Source organism: Alosa pseudoharengus, unplaced genomic scaffold (assembly GCF_046254945.1).
Source record: "Alosa pseudoharengus isolate Yale_2024_CS ecotype anadromous, Long Island Sound unplaced genomic scaffold, YU_APseudo_1.1 YU_APseudo_1.1_scf_20, whole genome shotgun sequence".
NCBI classification, from domain to species: Eukaryota; Metazoa; Chordata; class Actinopteri; order Clupeiformes; family Clupeidae; genus Alosa; species Alosa pseudoharengus.
In genome coordinates, this window is record NW_027468664.1 from 34,852,995 (window position 1) to 34,874,839 (window position 21,845).

Consider the following 21,845-nt stretch of genomic DNA (forward strand, 5'->3'; position numbering starts at 1 on the left):
TGGGTGCAGCTCACTGACTCCAATCTTCTATCATCTTAATAACCGTCTTGTAGGCTAAAAATGAACACCGTTTTGAAACATGTAGCCAACTCATAGCAGGAGCTAGCTTATCTTATAACAAACGTGACCCAGCGGGGTTAGTTGTAACGCGCTGTTACAACTAAGCCACTCATACTGTACAATGATGTTGCAATACAAAAATATGCGCGTATTAGTGTTAGTTTAGTTAGTTTTTGTGATGTTTTGCATTTTGCCTCATGTGTTTTCAGGTTTGAGGGCTTTTCTTGGCAGGATTGACCTTGGTTAGACTCTTTGCTTCCATTGGCGCATATTTCTCCGTATAGAAAATAAAGTCAATTTTCGACACACGTCTGTTGTTAGTTCATGACTTATGTATCATAAATAGTCAGATCCTATTCTATCATACACATTCAGATACATTTATTGAATTAATTTAATTAAAAACAGCCGTTGGGATGAGTGTTACAACTAACCCCGCATATGGGGCAGGTTGTAACATTTCACCTATCGCCACTCTCGGTGGAATTGTAAAAGAACAGTAGCTCCTACAAACAAACTTCCAGTGCATATGTGTAACAGAGATATGCATGTTGCTTGTTAAAAAGTATAACTAGTGAAACTCAAATGATTTTAGAATTATTTAGCCTTAACCAAAAAGTGTTACTTTGTGCCCCGCGCTCCCCTATTCGCTAAAATGTCTCATTAATAGTTTGTGAAATTAGAAATTTACAAAAAACAATTTTCTGAGTTAATTGACATTTGTAATTGTAATTGTCATACATTCAGTGAACTCTCAGAAGGTGCTCGCAGGCACAGTGCTGCAGGAGACGTTTGGGAGCACGGTAAGGTCACTTAGCAGTTAGCCTATCTGAACATGCAATAGTATTCAGATTAGAGATAAAGAATAAAATGTTTAAAGTTGTTTCATGTTTAATGAAAAGGCTATCAAACCCGTTTTAACCATGTCATGGTCCTGGTCCATCCATTTCAATAACCTGGCAGCTTCGAAAATCTAAGGCTGAACGTTCATAACATATTCTGTTTGTTACTATGTTATAGTAGCTTAGGTTAGTAGACCTAGTTCATAAAACAGAGTAGGCAAACCTTTTCTAAATCGTCATAACCCGACGACATAGGCTACTGTAGTTGTTTAACTAACCCAACTCCACACGTCGTTCTCTGTTTACAGTAGCCTACATTACGCTCATTTCACTCAGTGGCAACACGCACAGCACGTGAATCTGCAAGACACCAGCTTGCTAATGGTGGTAGTTCACTGTGATAAACATTAAAATTATAGCCCGACAAGCCAGACTAGGCAATAACATATTTGCTGCCGCTAGGGTGCGTCTAGATTTCTAGGCTATTAAAATTAGCTTTGAATTTAATCAATAAGATGTAGCCTTATAGCCTATGATCTCTGTGTAGACAATAGCCTAATGAAAACTGAAAATACCTATCGTTTTCTGAAAATTTTGTTCCATGTGCCCTTTTATTAAATTTGAGCCCCTGCCCCTTCAAAGGTCTCTGCACGCCCCTGCACTTCTGTGTTACGTGCATTCTCCCATTGCCGCTTCTGTCACTTCAACAGCGCGCAAGTTTGAAATCAAAGCAGCCTTATGAAAGAGCCGTGATTTATTTAAAATAGAACCAGACTGATCCACCACCTCATTAATTTAGGTTGATATGAAAACGTGGAACGTGGACTCTCATTGACCTTCTGAATGCCAATCCAGAAAGAACACAAACCAGTCTTTGATTTTGAAAACGTAAGCATGGTGAACTGAATAGAGAACGGCCTACAGTAAAATGGTGTGTCATTACTAGAGCTGTTGAAATTAATCAAACTAGTGCAGTGCCAGTTCAAACATGCTATTCCTGTAGCCCAATTACATGCCTGCAGGTAGGCCTGCTTTAAAAATAGGATGATAAGGAAAAACAAATTTCCAGGTAAGCATTCAATAATGAATAGCCTACAGATAATATAATAATATAATAAATGTGAAGTGAGCAGAATTTAAGCATGGCTGCATGCAACATTTTTTACAAATCAAAATGACATAATCCTAACAGCTGTTTTGAGTCAAGGCTATATGCTTAGCCTATTGAATAACTTGATGATAGAGAAAACAAACCATTTTGTGGAATGATGCATCATCATATGAAATTTGCAACGGTGTGACTCAAAAACAGTCTCTGGTGGCCTATAAGTGACATCACACTGTCTGCCACTCGTTGCTTGTCGCTGGTTATGCTTTGCATTTGTGGCATTCTGAGACGTTCTTTAATTCAGGACCATTATTGCTCGTTTTTTAATTTAGGACCTTGCAGTTGTAATTGTCGTTTTCTTATTCAAAGTCTAAAGACAGTCCAAAGTAGCCTGGGCTATTAGAAGTGTCCGTTTATTGCACATCACTTTTTACGTCATTTTGAAGAGCCACTGCATATCTGTATGTGTTGGCGTGTTGTTGCAAAATCCGCAGAGTCATTTTATGCAAGCAAATCGCATTCAGGGGGTCTTTATTGTTGAGGTCAGACATGTTAACACATCTTGCACACGCACTTGCAAATGTAACCTACACTGATCCAGTTCTGCCAAAGCCCTGCTTCTATCCTCACTGGTAGCTTACATTACAGTGCTGTGTGGGAGGGGGAGTGGCTAGCGGCGAAAGCCAATGTGTGCTTCTTTTACCGATATGTTTAACGATATCTTTTGCATTTCTTATTCAAACACAGAATGTTATTTTTCATCCATGTCCGTAGAGTCTAGATCAGCGGTCTCAAACATGCTGCCCGCGGGCACCAGGTAACTTGCGTACGCCTATGAGGCGCCCAAAGCGCACCTTCTAAAAATAGCCAACAAATCGCCTTCAGATCAAGCTCTAAAAACATCCTCCGTTGTGAGGTTTATAATAGATATTTAATTGTAGACCAGAACCATTTTAAGAATGTATGTAGCCATATATCTGTAAAATTAACTTGATATTGGCGATACTTTACAAATTGTAGCTGGGTTAAATTGTAGCCTTCGGCTCCGAATCATTTTCCCAAGCAATCTTTAAACAGTAAATGTACTGCTACTGGAAGCAACTGAAATCCATGCATTTCCACAGAATTATTTTTGGAATCTGATCCCTTATCATACCTGTTCATTCGTACTCGCCGCTCGACTTATCGTGACTATATTCAAAATGGCGGCGAACGGTAAACTTCCTGAAGGTACTGTCTGTACAAATCATCTTGTAAATAAACTACCAGTGCTTTTTCAAAGTTCTCAATGTCTCGTTTTAAATGCCAGGGCCCTCGGAAGTCTACCAATGAAGTGTGGAGCTACTTTGAGCCTCGTAAATGATTAAAAACAGTGATTTATTTGCATGGCTAGGCCGATGCCCGAGGCACCCCCTTTGAAAACCTGTTGGGAGCATCGGCTAACTAGCGCCAGATTTCGGAGTGAAGGGGACAAGCCGAGATGAGCTATGAGACATACGTTCACACTCGGTATCATGTTTCAACACACTTTAGGTCAATATCACACCGGAATTCTCCTTTAAGTCAGTGGCAGAATGTGCGCAAGAGTTGTATATAGAAACGCCCAAATTTTGGGGTTGCTCCTCCCAAAATGTGTAACTCCCTCTATTGCGCGTAAATGACAGAGGGGAGAATTTGTGCAGAGTAAAATGCGCGCCCTTTTACTTACGCACCCTTAGGCATATGGGAGAATTCCCCCCATTGCCAGTTAATTTGAAAGAGGACTCTGCTCTGATGGGGCCCCAGTTTTCTTCCTGTTTACACACTAATTGACCTGTCGCTAAGCCCGGCCCCCCATTGTTAGTGTGTGAAACTTGGACAAACGAACAAGACTTGATTAGAAATACATTATGGAAAATGGTCGATAAAGGAATTAATTTTCTCCAGAAGCAATCAAAAGGGACTTAATTATGCTATATATATCGGTATATTCAAAACTTTAAAATACATACAAGGTGACGAGCTTAAAGTGGAGGAGAGTAGACTAGCCTATACAGATCACCGTGCAAAAACCACTGACGTTAATGCTACCCAGATAGCAAAATCAAATTGGCAGATAGCGGACCGCTGGTGGTATGCCACTTGTGGCCCGCCGTTGGACCACCATCTCTTTAAATTTAATTTGTCGCGAATATTAAGAAAAGTTAATAAAATGATATATGGAGTATAACTGAACAAATTAAAACGATTGTAAACCGATAGTGGCAAAATATTGGGCAACAGTGGACCGCCAGCCTCTTGCTATCTGGGTAGCTAGCTAGTGAAAGATTAAGACTGATTATGTTATTCGATGTAAGAATATAGTAGTTGGCTAATGAGCATTTTCATCTTGGGATTTGACAGGGAACCTGGTTACTATGCCCACGTTGTTGGCTTAGTAACCTACATTATGTCAAGCTGTTGCAAACGCAAGAGACGTCCTGTAGGCTACTGTTGATGAAATATACCCCCGTTTTCTAGCCTCTCTGGGTAACGGCTATCGGTATTACATGTCCCCCATGCACAACTTTTGACCATGGTTATCCGTCTGGGTTTTTTGAGGAAATAAACTCCATAAATAACCATTAATTTGTAGTTGTATGCCTCCTCCCTGTTGTTTCCTATGGAGTTGTTCGATCTAATGTCTGAGTCAGTGGAGGCTGGACTGTCATTGGCTCATTAGCGTTCTAAGGGTTCTTCTCAATCACCTGACTAGAACTGACACTTGACTATAAAAACAGCACTCACGGATGCACTAACTTGCTCTTATTGTACTCTACCTTTTAAATTGTTTTAGAAATGTTGGGTGAATTGTTTTAAGTTTTAAACTGTTTACCATGTTGTAAGTCGTTTTGGCTTAAAAAGCGTCAGCCAAATGTAATATAATGTAATGTAATATGCACAAAAAATGCTGAGTCATCGATCTGAGTTTGTTTAGAAAGCTGAAAAGGTACCAAGTGTGAAAACACCCTTATTTAGGCTATTTGTAGCAGGGAAGATTCATTCACTGTCAGAATTTCTATGCACTGGGTGATATTGACTTTAAATGACTCAAAAGACTCAAGATATCCAGATCTGTTTGGTGAGTTATCTAATCACTACACTCCGTAAAAGGAGTTGAGTTTACCAGCTCTAATTGCATTAACATCAGTGCTTATGACGTGCTTTGAGAGACATATAAAATACTTTATCTGTTCATCTATATCTGGCTTATTAGACCCCTTTCAGTGATCATGAGAAGCGAAATACTCAGTTGGGGGATGTTCAGATAGAGGAGGACAAATCAGCAAATCCATGAATGATGCTTCTACTGTACCTACTGCTCTCAAATTGTCGTTCCAACCACCAAACCAAGATTGTGATGGAAGTTAGCCAACAACGCTTTCTAGAAATGGTATTGATACTCATTTAGTGGTTTTGGAAATAGGATATCTGGGTAATGCATCCAACAATTAATTATGTCAATGTTGTCCAGTGTGATAAGCCACTGTCTTTTTTTTACAGTAAACAAAAATAGGTGGAAACATTTACTGATACAGTTTTCTTCTCTGTCTGTCCATCCGTCTGAATGAATGAATGAATGGATGAATACATATTGTTTTACCTGAGCCACTGTGCACTGCCTCCTTTAGGATCTTCAGCTCGTTACTAAATTCTGCAAACAGAGAGCTCTTGCAGAGTGGCCGCGGGATAAAGCGTCTCTCCAGTTGATCCGCAATGTGGTGCCGCGCTGTGATCTCTTCCTGAGACTCGGCAGGCTGTGTCAAGAGCTGTGCAGACACAAAGAAACACCCAAATTAGAATAAACCAGTCTGAATGTACTGTATGACTTACAGTATGCCTGAATTTATTTTAGAATTGAACATATGAAAATAATAACTAGATTAGTTTCTAGATTAGAAGTATTGATGATTGAATTACTAACTTTTGCCTCGTAGATTTTATACTTTTACTTTGAAAAACAATATAACTGTGAGTTAAGTGACTGCTGAGAGCTAAAGGGGAACATTTTAACCTGGGCCCTATTTTTTTGTAGCCTGGCCACACCTACTAGATCTCCTTTCAGGAAGATACTAGTCTGGAACGTGATAGTTCACCAGCATTTCCATTGGTCGGCAGACTACCTGCCCAATCAGCAGCAAGAGGGGGTGACGAAACCGAAAGGGCTATGGTAAATGGCTATTGTAAACATAAAAAAATGCAGAGGGAGAAATGCATTTTACAGCAAAGCTAGGCCCACATGCATTGTTTACTTACTGCCGATGCCCTTTATTGTCAGTTTGTAATGTTTAGGCGAAGTAGGAATAACTTTAGGAATCTCTGATCAATGTTTTGGCTGGACCAATGATTTCAAAGTTTTACGCCCGTCACCATGCTAGCTAGGGCTGGGATAAACGATTATTTTTAAACGATTAATCTAGCGATTATTTTTTCGATGCATCGATTAATCTAACGATTCATTTTTTCAGTCCAATTCGATTTAGATTCAATTCGATTATCGATTATCTCCCCATTAATTGACTAATAGCAACTTATACATGTTGATTTACATATCTGAATGAAAAAAACATGAATACCTTAACATTGGAATATATGTTCATTGCTCTTAAGATTCCAAAATAAAAGACTATACAAGTGCAAAGTAATGCAATCTTAGTTAGAGGTAGCATTCAGCTCAGTTCAGTAGTGTATAGCTCTAATTGAGTGCCTGTCACTTTTAAGACGACGTTCGTGAGGGAATCCTTGCAATTAACATTAACACAGTTAAAACGCTGCTGATGTGTGGATGCAATTCATAACGTAGTTCAAATAACGGTTCGTACTTCTCCTTGGGACAAACACTTTTGAGTCTTGGAAAACACTTTTCCATTTACATCGGGATTTTGCAAACATTCGGAGTCAATAAAACGAGCCCTACATGAGTAACGAAATTGACAAGCAGATGTAAGTAAGCATGCTAAACTTGACATCCGAACAGTATTCTAACGTTAGCTTTGAGATACTGCTTGATTGCATAACTTAACTTAGTTTGGTCTCCTCAATGTACTATGTTGTAATGAGACCTTAGCAGAGTTAACTTTAATGCAGCAGTTTTGAACAAATTTGCGCAGCATGGTCATGATGCTAAGCGGATTTAATAGCAATTTAGCCCGCCGTGTTCTATGCAATGCTTCTATGTGGCAACAACAATCGTGAATATTTTGTTAAATGCACATGTAGAGGAGGGGCAGCGGGCTCGTTACAAGAGAGAGTGGCTGGGGCAAGGAAATGCTGCGTGCGTGAAAAGCACAGCTCAATGATTTCGTGGCCCCCAGCCACAGATTAGTCAACGTATGGGAAACACTGAAGGTGTAAAATTAAAAATATTTAGCGCAACACATTATGCTTAACGAATCGATGCGCATATTTTGCGTCGACGTCATCGATTACGTCGACGCGTTGTCCCAGCCCTAATGCTAGCTATACAATGCTAGCTACACCAAAAGAGCTATACAACACAATCATATAGGGCAAGTAGAAACTTTGATTGACCCATACAAACACATACAAAATTACATATTTTAATGTATTTAACATATTTTAATGTACAATTTGTTTTGAATGAATAAATAACTATTACTGTCATAGCATTTATATGCCCACTTGTCAATAAAATTCAAGAGTGACGGAATTGTGTATTGGTCAAAACAGAACAACACGGGTAAGCAAATCAAATCCGGGGGTGGGGGGCACCACATCAGTTCAACATTGGGGTATAGTGAAAGTGTAATCATGATATGCAGACATTACTACTAGGTAGGTTAATTGAATAAACCCATTATAAAAGGGTGTACCAGTGAACAGCTGTTATAAGAACAAGACATCTGCCACAGGTCAAGGACGTTGGTGTTAAGGTACAGTTTCCGATGGCAACAAAGAAACTCCTTTCTTGTAGATATGACTTGAGCCAGTTGATAACTAATCCTGTAAATCCAACCCAGTGTTCTAGTAAAATATTGTGATCAACAGTGTCAAATGCTGCACTAAGGTCAAGTAGCACTAGGACTGATGTTTTACCTGAATATATGTTGAGGCGTATGTCATTGAAAACCTTAATGAGAGCTGTTTCAGTGCTGTGATTTGCCCGGAAACCAGACTGAAAGTAATCAAAATACCCATTTGATGGTGGTTAGTTGATTAAAGACTACTTTGTGGAAATTGCAGTAAATCGCAAGAGACAATTTCTCACGTTGAGCACACAAATGCGTGTGTCGTTTATTTTCATAGGAAAAAACACTGCAATCAAAAATGGCGCTGTCCAGCAACAAAACAGGCATGGGGCTCAACGTCATCACACATTCATAACATTTAAAGGGACCGCGATCCCTGAACAGTCATACTTACATGAAGTAACTTTTGCCTGCGGGTGATTTGCAGTCGTGCGGTGGAGTTTCACTCGGAGGCTCTGTGCGACAGCGTTCCACAGCTCAGACGTGAACTGCGCGCCTCGGTCAGAGGATATATCTGAAGGAGTGCCGAAACGGGCAACCCAGGTGCCGATAAATGCCAGTGTCATCTCAACAGACGCCACCGACGTCAGTGGGCAGAGGGCCGACCAGATCTACGTTTACATGTTTAAAACGTCTCTCTGGAACCGGGAACAAGCTTTAGTGTGACGGTGTACTTTGGCCCGTTGGCACTCAACACAGGTGTTCGCCTAGTCCCTAACGTCCTTCTTGAGGTCGTGCCAGACAAACTTTGCTGCAACCAGTCTCTATGAGTCTTTCGAACCTGGGTGGGAGAGACCATGGATGGCATTAAAAACTTGTCGTCTCCATCCTGTGGGAACGATTGGCCGAGGACTGCCTGTGGAGACGTCACACAGGAGCAGGGTGACAGCATCGCCAAAAACCAGGTCCTCGATCTGCAGCCCTGTAGTCGAGGTCCTCAGGAGTTGCACGTCTGGGTCTGTGGTCTGATTTGCTGCCATGCGATCGTAATCAAAGCCTGTGACAGGCAGTCCGCCACGTGGCAACATGCTGCAAGTCCGTAGTGAACTCTGAAATGTAGGACAGATGGCGTTGCTGGTGGGCAGACCACGGCTCAGGCTTGTGGTCCACAAAAGCAGTGAAGTGTCGACCTTCCAGCAGGGAACGAAAGTGTCTGATGGCGAGGTAGAGACCCAAGCAGCTCCTGGTCAAAAGTGCTGTTCTTATGCTCTCTGGGGCGCAACTGATGGCTAAAGAAAGCCAGCGGCTGCCAGGCCCCGCCTACCCACTGCTCGTAGACAGCACCGACAGCATAGTCCGAGGCATCCAAGTTGATGGTGATGGAGGCTGTTGAAGAAGGATGCGCCAGCATAGTGGCGTTCGCCAGGGCTGCCTTAGTGGCAGCAAAAGCCTTGTCCCTGCTCTCAGACCAGTCCACAAGGTGCTTGGGCTTACTTTTCAAGGCCTCGTGCAAGGGCCGCATGAGCTGAGCGGCTCGAGGGATGAAGCGGTTGTAAAAATTCACCATGCCAAGGAACTCCTGCAGGGATTTGACAGTGAGCGGGCGTGGGAACTGTGTGACCGCCTCCACCTTTGATGGGAGAGGGACTGCACCATCCTTAGTGACTCTGTGTCCAAGGAAGTCAATGGTGGAGAGACCAAACTGGCACTTGGTGGGGTTGACAATTAGCCCGTATTGGCTAAGTCGCTCAAAAAGGGTTCAGAGGTGCACCAGGTGCTGAGATTTGGACGTGCTCACTACGAGGATGTCACCCAGGTACACAAAAAGAAAAGGTAGGTCCCGTAAAACAGAGTCCATGAGGCGGTGACAAGATTGGGCTGCGTTTTTAAGCTCACAAAGACCAAACGGCATGATCACTGCTGTTTTGGGAATGTCCAGTGGGTGTACCGGCACCTGATGATATCCTCGGACGAGGTCCACCTTGGAAAAAATCACCTAACCTGCCAGGTGTGCTGAAAATCCTGTATGTTGAGGACTGGCTGGTTTGGGGACGATGTGGAGGGGTGATGCCCACAGGCTGTCGGATCGACGGACTATACCCAGGCGTTCCATGTTTGCAAACTCACCATGCTTCACGGCGGATGCAGAAAAAATAGGCTGAGTGAGCCCTGGGAACCCAGCAAATAGACGGTGGAAGTCCTCGGAGGCTGAGAGCATACTAGACAGTCGTATGGAGTCAGTCCCGCTGAGCGTGCACATATAACAACAAAACGTGACGGCGTCAATCAAATGGCGGTTCTTTACGTCCACCAACAGTTCATGTGCACACAGAAAATCGGCGCCGAAGGAGGGGAACGGCAACCTTTGCCGCAACAAAGTCCAAACCAAACCGCTTTCCTCCGAAACACAATTAAACGTACCTCGTTCCATATGTGCGGATAAGTTACCATTGGCAGCTTCCATAGGGGGGCTGTGGCTGTCGGTTGCAATGTCCAAACGGGATGCAGGCAAGACGCTCCTCTGTGCTCCCGTGTCGCACAGGAAACGTCATCCGGAGATGCTGTCACGGATGAAAAGCAGCCTGCCTACGCGGCCGACACTCATGGCCACTACTGAGTGCCGGCCCTGCCGTTTCCCGACCCGCCGAAACTGCATTTGTTAGCCTTGGGTCCAAACTTTGCATGATAAAAACACACGCCTGAAGACTATTGGGGGCCAGAAGACTGCTGCAGACGAGAAGTGGTTGCAGCGATGAGTGTGGAGTCGTCCAGCGTCACAGGAGAGATGTGCTCGGGGAAAAACGTGGCCACACAATGCCCCTGACTCGCCAGGAAAAATGTATCAGCCTCTTCAGCCAGTCTCCGACAATCAGTGATTGTGAAGGCAGCTGATGCAGAAAAAGTTGGATGAGAAGAAAATCGGGTCTATGCTCACCCAAGAGATCCAGCATACCATCCATGAGCTCAGATGGTTTGCCGTCACCCAGTCCTTGAAGGGAGAAAAGCCTGCTGGCTCTCTCAGCATCTGACAGTTCAAAAGTTTTCAACAGGTGGGCTTTGAGTGCTATATACTTCTCAGTTGCCGGAGGATTTTTAAGAAGTCACACCACTCTGGATGCTGTTGAATTTCCGAGAGCCGTCACAACGTAGTAGTACTTTGTTGTATCCGCAGTGTTGTATCTCTCGCAACGCGAACTATGCTTCAGTCTGGGCAAACCATTCCGACGCCGACGATTCCCAGAATTCTGGGAGTTTGAGGGTAACAGCGTTCGCGGTATACATATTAGTTTATCACTGCATGAAGAACCATGCGAAGAACAAAGTGCTGCGTTTATAATGAATGGTGTGTAGAACCACACTTAATAACAAAGGTGAATTATGTATGTCACATTCACTACAACATTTTCAATAATTTTGCCAATAAAAGGTAGATTAGATATGCGCCTGTATTTGTTTAGGCATACAGCTTATTCTTCTTGAGAAGTGGCTTTACAGCCACTGTTTTCAGTGACTTAGGAAAAGTGCCAGACAACAGCGATACATTTACAATTTGAAGGACATCTGTCGCTATAAGGTGAAAAACAGTTTTGAAGAAATTGGTAGGAAGAGAGTCTATCACGCTGAACTCTGACATCAAGTTAAGTTTCCCTCTATTTGTAACTGGGAGTTCTGGATGTTGAATTAGTAACTGAGCTCAATGTTGAGTCTGATTTTGTCAATTTTACCTTTGAAAAAAGATGTAAACTCATTGCATTTATTAGTTGAGAGAAGTTCAGGTGCTAATTGTGATGGGGGATTTGTTAACTTATCGACAGTTGAAAATAGAATACAAGTGTTCTTTGAACTTCTACTAAGGATGTTAGAAAAGAAAGACTGTCTTGCTTTGCATATTTCAGAGTTATATGTGCGGAGCATCTCTTTATGGATTTTATAGTTGATCTGAAGTTTGTATTTACGCCATCTTCTTTCAGTCTTCCTACACTCTCTTTTTAGGAGTTTAACTGCTGGATTTTGCCTCCATGGTGCTTTCTGTTTGTCCTTAATTTTCTTATTTTCTTGAATTGTAATGGAGCAATGTCATCTATAATGTTTGCCATTTTTGCATTAAAGTGATCAAATAAGTCTTCTACCATGTCTGACAGTTGACTTGACGTCTGTGAAAATGTTTGCTCAAAGAGAGTACTTGTCTGATCGTTTATGATTATCCTTTTTACCATCATATTTCTGTTCTGAGTGTGTGGACATAGACACATCAAAGAACACGCAGAAATGATCAGACAGGTCTTTTACAGCTGTAGAGACATTGAGACCCTTTGTGATAACAAGGTCGTATGGCCGAGAGAGTGTGTTGGCCCCTGTACATGCTGTGTTAGGGAGAAAGTATTGGTAAGTGCAATTAATTCCTTGGCATAATTGTTTTCAGGATTATCCACATGCAAGTTTAAATCCCCAGATATAATAAGACAGTCAAACTCTATGCAAATGACTGTTAGCAGTTCACCTACTGTAGCTCTTCAAGAAAAACTTTAGCTAAATGTCTTGGAGGCCTGTAAATTGTCAGTAATAAAATCTGAGGAGAAGACTTAATGCGTGCACACCGATATTCAAATGAAGTAAAGTCACCGAATGATGACTGATTGCACTGAACGTCTTGAAAATTGTGGCTATCCCCCCTCCTCTTTTATTTGCTCTGGTAGCACTCAAAAAACTGTCTTCTGGTTAGTACTTTGGCTGCGGCATTTTGGATAAGCTGGAGTTTGTTTAGGGTCTGTTTTGTCAGTCCTGCAAAAAGTGTGTTACAATAGTCTAATCGACTAGATATAAAAGCATGAACCAGCTTTTCATAGTCTGCTTGAGTTGAAAAACATCTAACCTTAGATATATTTCTAAGATGATAAAATGCAGTCTTGAAAATATTAGATATGTGCTTCTGAAAGTTAAGAACACATCTAAGATCAAGCCTAGATTTCTGACGTGTGTGTGTGTGTCTGTGTGTGTGTGTGTGTGTGTTGTCGACACAACATGAGGTTGTATTTTTTGAATTGTCCTACAAAAATATGGACACCTTGTGCAAAAGCCATTACTCATGACACACAGCTGCCCGTTTTAATAGAATATAAAATGTACAGTATATCTAATTTTCTTTATAAGAGCTATATGATTTATATAACAGTTACATTGAAAGGGGAGGAAGATTTTACACCTACCTTACACTGAATGAAGGGCCGCAATAGGACAAAGATAGGTATGCGTGTGCGTACAATGAAGTCAATAAAATCCCAGAATGCCATTCCGCCCACCTTCCTTATAGCCATATCTTTCACCTGTAGACTAAGCTGGTACCACTGGCTGCCCAACTGCCTCTCAAAACACACCAACACCACCTTAAGAGCTGAGAAAACAGATTAATGTACATACATATTCTCACAACACAATTACATTTTTTTTGTGGTGCCAGACTTAATAATGTACCCTAAATGTGGTGGCTGAAGCAGTATTTTATGTGATATATCATATATGCAATATATATTTATATTCACCCAAATAGGCAGCTTGACTAGTTGACTCTGTCAATCCTTCTCTGCGCAAGTCTTTTCCTGTGTCCCCAGGGGTGGAACAGTGGGCAGGAGAGGAATCCAACATAAAGCTCTTGCTACGGGAAGTGCTAATGATGCGTGGGGGCAGGAGGATGTTCAAAACCGTTTGAAGCAGAAGCAAAACCTCTGGTTGCTCCAGATGAGGACTATCTGAGAGGGTCAAAGCAAACCAATGTAATCATAAACATAATTTTTTCAACATCAAAATAATACCCCTTTTCAAGCCTGTATAACATTTTGTGCTTATAACATATAGTGCCTATAAAAATGATTCATCCCCCACAGTGCTTAAGGGGGGGGGGGGGGTTGAGATGCTTCTATATACAATATACATTTATTTAGAGAAGGAATAATTTTCCAACCAGCTTACTGTATTTCATTCTAATTTACAAATGGCATACTTAATACTAGCCTACAGTACATAATTTAGTAAAGATGATGATGATGAAGCTTGATTTAGCAAACTCAAATCCATAAATTCACACATAAGACAAGACAGATAAAATACAGAAAAATATATTTATGAAAAATTCATTAAAATGGTGGATATAGCGTTTTACATTTCAGCCAGTGCACCCTCAGACTGGATGAGTAGCGGGAGCAGCTCAAAATGGGATTCGAGAGTTACAGATCCCTCCAGACAATGCATAAATGTAAACATTAAGTTTATTAAAAGCACTTTGAATGTGCTCACTCCTGCAGTGGGGGACAAAATCTGACTGGCACTCCCCCCTCTGGGTATTTTCAGGAGGATTCTCATGGCATCATTGTATGCAACTTGCACCTTTTGCATGCTAGATTTCTTGTAGATTGACCACAGATGGGTTGTGTAGAGCGGTGTGCAATATGCTTTAAAGAAAGCCACTTTCACTTGTGTAGAACAGAAGCTGAACTTGCGTGTAATGGTGTTTGCCTGAGCATATAACTTTCTACTTTGTCTGGTGGACTGTGATCTCCGGTACGTGAAGGCGGCACACTTTGATTTTTGTTACCCCAGAGCTAACTTGCTATAGCCTGACGAGCCAGACCCACATTAAAATGTAGTCTGGGCACTCACCATTGGCAGTGCTCAGTCCGAGGGGCGGGATAATCGGTTGTCTTTCAAATTCCCTCTGCACACAATTGGACAGCGCTACAACTCATGAGTCCCATGCGTTTTCTCACCAGTGGAGCTAGTTGGCTAGTTCAGGGGTTTTCAACTGGTGTTCAATCTGTGCCAGGTACCACCATTCTGACAAAGAAGTAATCCACGGCCCACTGTGTGTGTGTGTGTTGGGGGGGGGGGGGTTATTCGTGGTGATATAGTGGTGCATAGCGATGATATTATTCTCTGGTTCCTGTGCCCTATTTTATACAGTCTATGTTCCAGCCTTTTCCTTTGCTTTAGATATGCCAGTGTGGAAAACTGCTCTAACAGAGGTATAGTTGCAAAGAGTGCATGACATCTAACAGCACTCTTTCTCATGAGCAGCTGTCCTTTGACATCACACAAAATCTGTTGCAAGAAACTGCAATCTGTGTCTCATGAAGCGAGTAAGTTTCGGCGGTTTAATTCATGGCCTAGTCGAAAGCACCGTTGAACATACGAAACAGTGGTAGGCTACATCCTCTCCAGTTTTGTCAATCGTTACTTTAAATCCATATTTAACATAATCTTCACTGTATTTTCTTTCTCTTTTTTCACTATGTTTCCTCCAAAGTTGTAGGCCTAGCTTTGTCTGGAGAGCATGCAGCAGAAGCCTGTCCATCTGTCCATCTGTCCTGACATAGCGATCCTTGCTGGTGCTGACAAACTTCACCTTAGTTAGAAACAGTTAACAACTCCACTCCAAATTTCACCAAACTAAGCTTCTTTTCAACTAAACCTCAATAACGTGAACTCCGTGCGAGATGCTGGTCTGTTTCGCGCAGAGACTGTAGCCTACCTTATGTGTGTATGTGACGTTGGGGACGCAACACATACGTAGCAAAGCACTGACCATGTGCAAGGCTAGCCTATCCTGTGTCAGTTTGAATCTCATCTCGGACCACCTGCAATGACGCCGCGGACCACCAGGGGGCCGCGGACCACCGGTTGAAAACCCCTGGGCTAGTTCAAACTTTTGGCAACTTAAAAAAAGCTTAACTCGTGACACGCTGTTTGCCAACAGCAACATCCATCTTCTTTGTTTTCAAGTAGCAGGGAATTCAAGCCAAACTGTTGCAACTCTGCCATCAATCATTATTTTAAGCCCGCCTAACGTCTCTATACACGATGTGATTGGCCCTATCGAAGTTTCATTTTTCCAGCTCGCAAGCCAATGGAGAGTTGTTAGACTAGCCCGCTGCCGCTAGGGTTCGTCTAGATTTCTAGGCTAAACTTGCTAACTAACTTAATGGTAAATTGCATCACCGTTAGCTCTGGGGTAGCAAAAATCAAAGTGTGCTGCCTTCATGTACAGGAGATCACAGTATCCACTGGAAGGCAGAGGGCAAAAGAGTGTAGAGCAAAACGTTTGCATTTCCGATGTCTTCGTCCCCGCGAGAGTGTAGCAGGTGTGATAATTCCAAATCCCCACGTTATATTCCCATAGGAAAAATCTCAAGATACCGGATCTCCTTATATGGGCAAAGATGGTAGCTTTTTTGTAGGCAAACTAGAGGAGGTCTATTGTAAACGCTCCAAACCGCTGCGACTTGTGAAAAACATGGGGGTGAATGGCGTAGGGAGGAAGCACCTCCGTACTCAGAGGCGCCTTTATCAATGAACCAATCAGTGGAGTTGATTCTGCTGCCAATATCCAATCAGAAACTCAGGGTAATTGTCAAACTGTCAACTGTCAAAAGTTCTTATACTGCAGAAAAGACGAGCATATGGGGACTTTTTCCCTTTCTCCCTGTGCCATTCCACTTTTTTACTCATAACTCTACTTATGGACATTCCCGACAAACACGGGACGTCCCCCGGACCTTATGCAGACATTCACAACGTCCCTGATTGGTCCCTAACGTCATGTTCTCTAGCGGACGTTCCGATGACCTCCGACCTCCACATCCATGCGCGACTTCACGTTTGACGTCATTACATAGCAACATTGAGGTCAGCTACAGTAGGATCAGCTACACAGCATTCGGAAGAAATGCACCATTGGTAGCCACCAATGAAAGTAAGTAACATCTTTGGCTGTGTATGTAGCTGATAAAGTTTTCAATAACTGAATGAAACTGAATGAAAAGTTGTCAAATGATAACGTAACGTTCTATGATTTTCCTCTGGGGATGAATAAAGTATCTATACACATATTACCAACCGTCACATATGTCCAACCTCTTACGTGTATGTGTCACTTAATATTAATTTCTATACAAATCAAGACGGCGGATTCCTAAAGAAACGCAAGCACCCACACCAGCCGTGTGAAAGGGTGGAAGTAGACCAACAACCAGGCCAGCACTAACCTCCGAGCGTGGTAAACAAAATCGGATATTTCAGGCAGTAAAAGCCCTGGTAAGAACCAAACCAGATTTTGTTCAAATCTACACACCTATGGCTACTAAAAAATGTAAGGTTCATTTATCAAATGTTATTTTAAAGTATTAAAAAACATTGTTGTTTTAGAATTTTCGAACGAAATGGGTGATAATTGGAGGTGTTACGATACATTGCCAACCATTCCAACAACAGCTTTGAAGAAATTTACAAATAAAGATAAAATTGTCAACAGTATTAGCAGTTAATAAAGTTATAACCTTTGCTTCCAGACCCCACTGTGAGTACAAATGGGATCAGAAGGTTGAGCAGCATACTCTCTCGTCGTTCTTGATTGGTAAAAGGGGAAATCACATGGCTTAGTGGGAAGTCATCCTTCAGAGCCTGTAGCGGGGAAAGTTTACATTAACATGGAAAATATTTAAAATCTGAAAATCAATTTACCCACTTTTTTTTTACTTTAAAAGACTTTTAAGGAAGGGCCCACAGTTAAGGATGAGCCCAGTTTTTGTCCTGTGAGAATCAGACATATATATTTCGCTATGAGAACTGACTTTATTGATAGACAAAATAGTCTACAAAACACAGTGCTGGAAAGAGAGGAGAGCAGCTGCCTTCCAGAACCAAAGCTGGCAACACTAAGCATGAGACTCACGCAATTGAGACTCACGCAATTGACACTTATTTCACTCCCTCACACCACACATGCATTTCATCACACTATTTTTTTGCGCACGCTTTCTCTGACATATTTGCAGAGGTGAAAGAAGGTTGTTACAGTCTGATACTACAGTACGTATCAGTAAAAGATTCAGTGACAGTAAGCAGTACTGGAAAGAGATATTTCCATATTCATCAGGAAATTCATAGCGACAATCATACAAGGCGCGATCAGACGCTATTTGCCACTTGTAAAACAGAAGGTGCAACAAAAGATTATGAAAATAAAATACAACTTTGTCACTAGAAATGTTATCAAATGTTAGTTTAACGTCAAAACTAATAAAAACGCAAATTACATCAGGTGCTCTTCCGCTTAGAGTTGAACTTTTTTCAATTGAAGGTGCTCAGAGCACCAATGCAAAAACACAAGGCGCAGCAGGCACACAAAACGAGAGCAAGAGGGGCTCGGGGCACTATGTAATGCCAAGAAGTTCAAAGACTCGCTTTGACATGTGTATTTTACATGTATTGTACTGTACACTTATGTCACATGTAAAGTATGTGTGACATGCATGTGTATTTGATGCATAATTCATGTGTGGTATGCGTAATAGAAATTGCTGTGAAGTATGTGAAATACTTGTATATTTCATGCATTTCACATGTAAAAAAGTCAAAAAAAAAATCACCGCTCATCTGTTGAGGTGCTGGATTAGCAAGTAATTCAATGAAAAGTAAAGAAAAATCCGCACACTCAAGTCTTTGCAAACAGGTTTTTACTCTATGTGCAAGCTTTCGGTCAGATGACCTTCTTCAGGCAGAGTAAAGCACATTAAGTGAAACAGTGCATGAGGTTACATATAATCATTGATTCATGACACCTGTGTCAGTTTCAGTGCATTCTAGGAATTGTAGTCTTTTACAGAGTCATGACATCCAAAAAAGCATCATGGGAAATGCAGTCCATAGATAGACAATGAAGCTTATCAAAAAACAGGAAACAAATCAATGCAATGTACACATCAGGCTTCAGCCGTCATAAAAACAAAGCATAAAACACATTTCATTGTTTATAGGAATACACTCATATCGAAATCCTCATTTAGGCCCAAAGGTTGTAATGTCTCCAAAGTATGGATCCAAAAAAGCTCTCGTTGGCAGAGCTTTCTGTCAACATCACCCCCTCTATGTAAAAATACGTGCTCTATACCTTGGAATCTAAGGGAGGAGATAGGATGTGAACAATCATTAAAATGGCAGAAGAAGATCTTTCAGAAGAAGATCACCAATGTTACTGACAATGCTTTGAGAATGCACTGGATATCTAAAGATGAACATTGCTTTTTGAATTGTAAACATCCTGTGACCCCTATGTTTTACATGCTTCCAAAAATTCATAAAAGGGAAGACCTATTGTGGCTAGCAATGACTCTCTGTTAGAACCCTTGTCCAATTTTGTTGATTATTACATCAAGCCATATGTCAGCAAACTTCCTTCTTATGTTAAGGACTCTACTGATGTTATCAATAAAATCTCAGAAATAAGTGAGTTACCTGCAGACATCTTATTAGTAACATTGGATGTGGAAAGCTTATATACAAATATATCCCATGAAAGGGGACTGGATGCCTTGGGTTTTTATCTTCAAGATCGTACAGACCTCCCTCCAAGTCCATTTATTATTGAATTGGCCTCCCTAGTCCTTCAGTTAAATTTTTTCTCATTCATAGGGGAATTCTACCTACAACTGAAGGGAACATCTATGGCCTCTACATTTGCCCCAGACTATGCAAATCTGTATGTTGGATTTTTCGAGCATAAATTTGTTTATAATCCAGATATCAACCCTTTTAGTGAAAAAATCCTCAAATGGTACAGATACTTAGATGATGTTTTTTGCCTATTTCAAGGTACAAGCGAAGAATTAGGGGCATTTGTTTCATTTTTGAATGGTTGTAATTCTGATTTGAAGTTTACTTTGGAATATGACTCATTAAGAGTTTCTTTTCTAGACATGTGGATTGAGCTAAGTAATTGTAGCCTTACTACTACACTGTATAAAAAAGAAACTGACCGCAATACCTTCCTTTTAGCTACGAGTGACCACCCCAGAGCCTTAAAAAATGGCCTACCAAAAAGTCAATTTTACAGGTTGCGCCGACTATGCTACTCTGATGAAGATTTTAAAGAGAAAGCAGTAGAAATGAAACAGCGCTTCCTAGAAAGAGGCTATACAGCTCAATGTGTTGATGAAGCGTATGATGTTGCACTCTCTAAGTCTAGAGCTGACCTTTTGAAAAAAAGTTTTAAAAAGGAAAAGCACTTCTCAGTTTCTTGTATCACTACCTATACTCCTCAGGCTCACATTATTAAAAAAACCATTCAAAAACATTGGCACATTTTAGCCACAGATCCAGCCCTGTCCAAAAACTTTCAGGATCCACCTCTTTTTGTTCATAAAAGAGGCTCTAACCTACGCAACAAACTTGTTAAAGCCTCTATTTTGCACCCCCCTAAACAGGCACTGCTAGCCCCAGTTAAACCTGGGAACTATCCCTGCGGGAATTGTGCCCAATGTCATAATTCAGAGAAAACAAATTCATTTAAACATCCTCTAACTGGAAAGACATTTAAAATCAAGGGAGTTATTACATGTAATACAAAAAATGTAATTTATTTGTTAAAATGTCCATGCGATAAAATGTACATTGGTAAAACTACCCGTCCACTTAAACAAAGAATAAGCGAACACAAAAGTTCAATTAGACGGAGAGATGAAAATTATCCAGTCGCTTGCCATTTTAATGATTGTTCACATCCTATCCTATCCAAGGTATAGAGCAAGTATTTTTACATAGAGGGGGTGATGTTGACAGAAAGCTGCCAACGAGAGCTTTTTTGGATCCATACTTTGGAGACATTACAACCTTTGGGCCTAAATGAGGATTTCGATATGAGTGTATTCCTATAAACAATGAAATGTGTTTTATGCTTTGTTTTTATGACGGCTGAAGCCTGATGTGTACATTGCATTGATTTGTTTCCTGTTTTTTGATAAGCTTCATTGTCTATCTATGGACTGCATTTCCCATGATGCTTTTTTGGATGTCATGACTCTGTAAAAGACTACAATTCCTAGAATGCACTGAAACTGACACAGGTGTCATGAATCAATGATTATATGTAACCTCATGCACTGTTTCACTTAATGTGCTTTACTCTGCCTGAAGAAGGTCATCTGACCGAAAGCTTGCACATAGAGTAAAAACCTGTTTGCAAAGACTTGAGTGTGCGGATTTTTCTTTACTTTTCATGCATTTCACATGTGAAATATGTGCAAAATACACATGCATGTCACTCATATTTTGTACACATGTGACATAAGTGTACAATACAAATACGCATCAATTTTACATACTTATGAGCCATTTGGTCACGTTTTCATCAAGTGGTTAAGTGTATATATGATGCAATAAATGGCTCATAATATAAGTATATTTACTCTTTTGATCCCGTGAGGGAAATTTGGTCTCTGCATTTATCCCAATCCGTGAATTAGTGAAACACACTCAGCACACAGTGAACACACAGTGAGGTGAAGCACACACTAATCCCGGCGCAGTGAGCTGCTTGCAACAACAGCGGCGCTCGGGGAGCAGTGAGGGGTTAGGTGCCTTGCTCAAGGCCACTTCAGCCGTGCCTACTGGTCGGAGTTCGAACCGGTAACCCTCCGGTTACAAGTCCGAAGCGCTAACCAGCAGGCCACGGCTGCCCCAAACATGTTTTTATAATTTAATATTTACTAGAACAAAGACAAACTGAGGATATACCTGTATCTGCAGAGCTACAAGTCGCACCACTGCAGTGCTGAAAGGGAGGGGTGGAGACAGGTAGGGACTTAAGTGAAGCAGAGGTAAGCCATCAGCAACACTAGAGGGACCTACAACACCCATCACCTACATTAAAGAAAAAAGAGAAAACTGCATCACAACCAGAGCATGTGTGCTGATATCTGTTTATACAAGAGGTGTATTCTGGAAGATAAGCAGCTAATACTGCACTTGACATTTCTTAATGCTTGCAAACATTATGCAAATAATGTGACTGGTAAAGGTGTTCATATATATCTTTAGGTCTTTTAAGTCTTTTGTTTACAA

The 21,845-nt window shown here is 41.3% G+C and overlaps 1 protein-coding gene across 6 annotated transcripts in view; it reads right to left on the bottom strand.

Moving 5' to 3' along the window:
- unc80 (unc-80 homolog (C. elegans)) overlaps positions 1-21,845 on the bottom strand; it is a 333,697-nt gene that overhangs the window by 38,680 nt on the left and 273,172 nt on the right. For 5 of the 6 annotated variants that reach the window (XM_076297160.1, XM_076297158.1, XM_076297161.1 and 2 more), the window contains 5 exons: positions 21,519-21,644; positions 17,285-17,408; positions 13,499-13,705; positions 13,166-13,350; positions 5,633-5,798 (listed from right to left, as the gene is read on the bottom strand). In XM_076297160.1, the coding sequence (XP_076153275.1) occupies positions 5,633-5,798; positions 13,166-13,350; positions 13,499-13,705; positions 17,285-17,408; positions 21,519-21,644 (808 nt within the window). Of the gene's footprint in view, positions 1-5,632; positions 5,799-13,165; positions 13,351-13,498; positions 13,706-17,284; positions 17,409-21,518; positions 21,645-21,845 lie in introns of those variants that run through there. The other variant, XM_076297162.1, reaches the window with a different exon arrangement.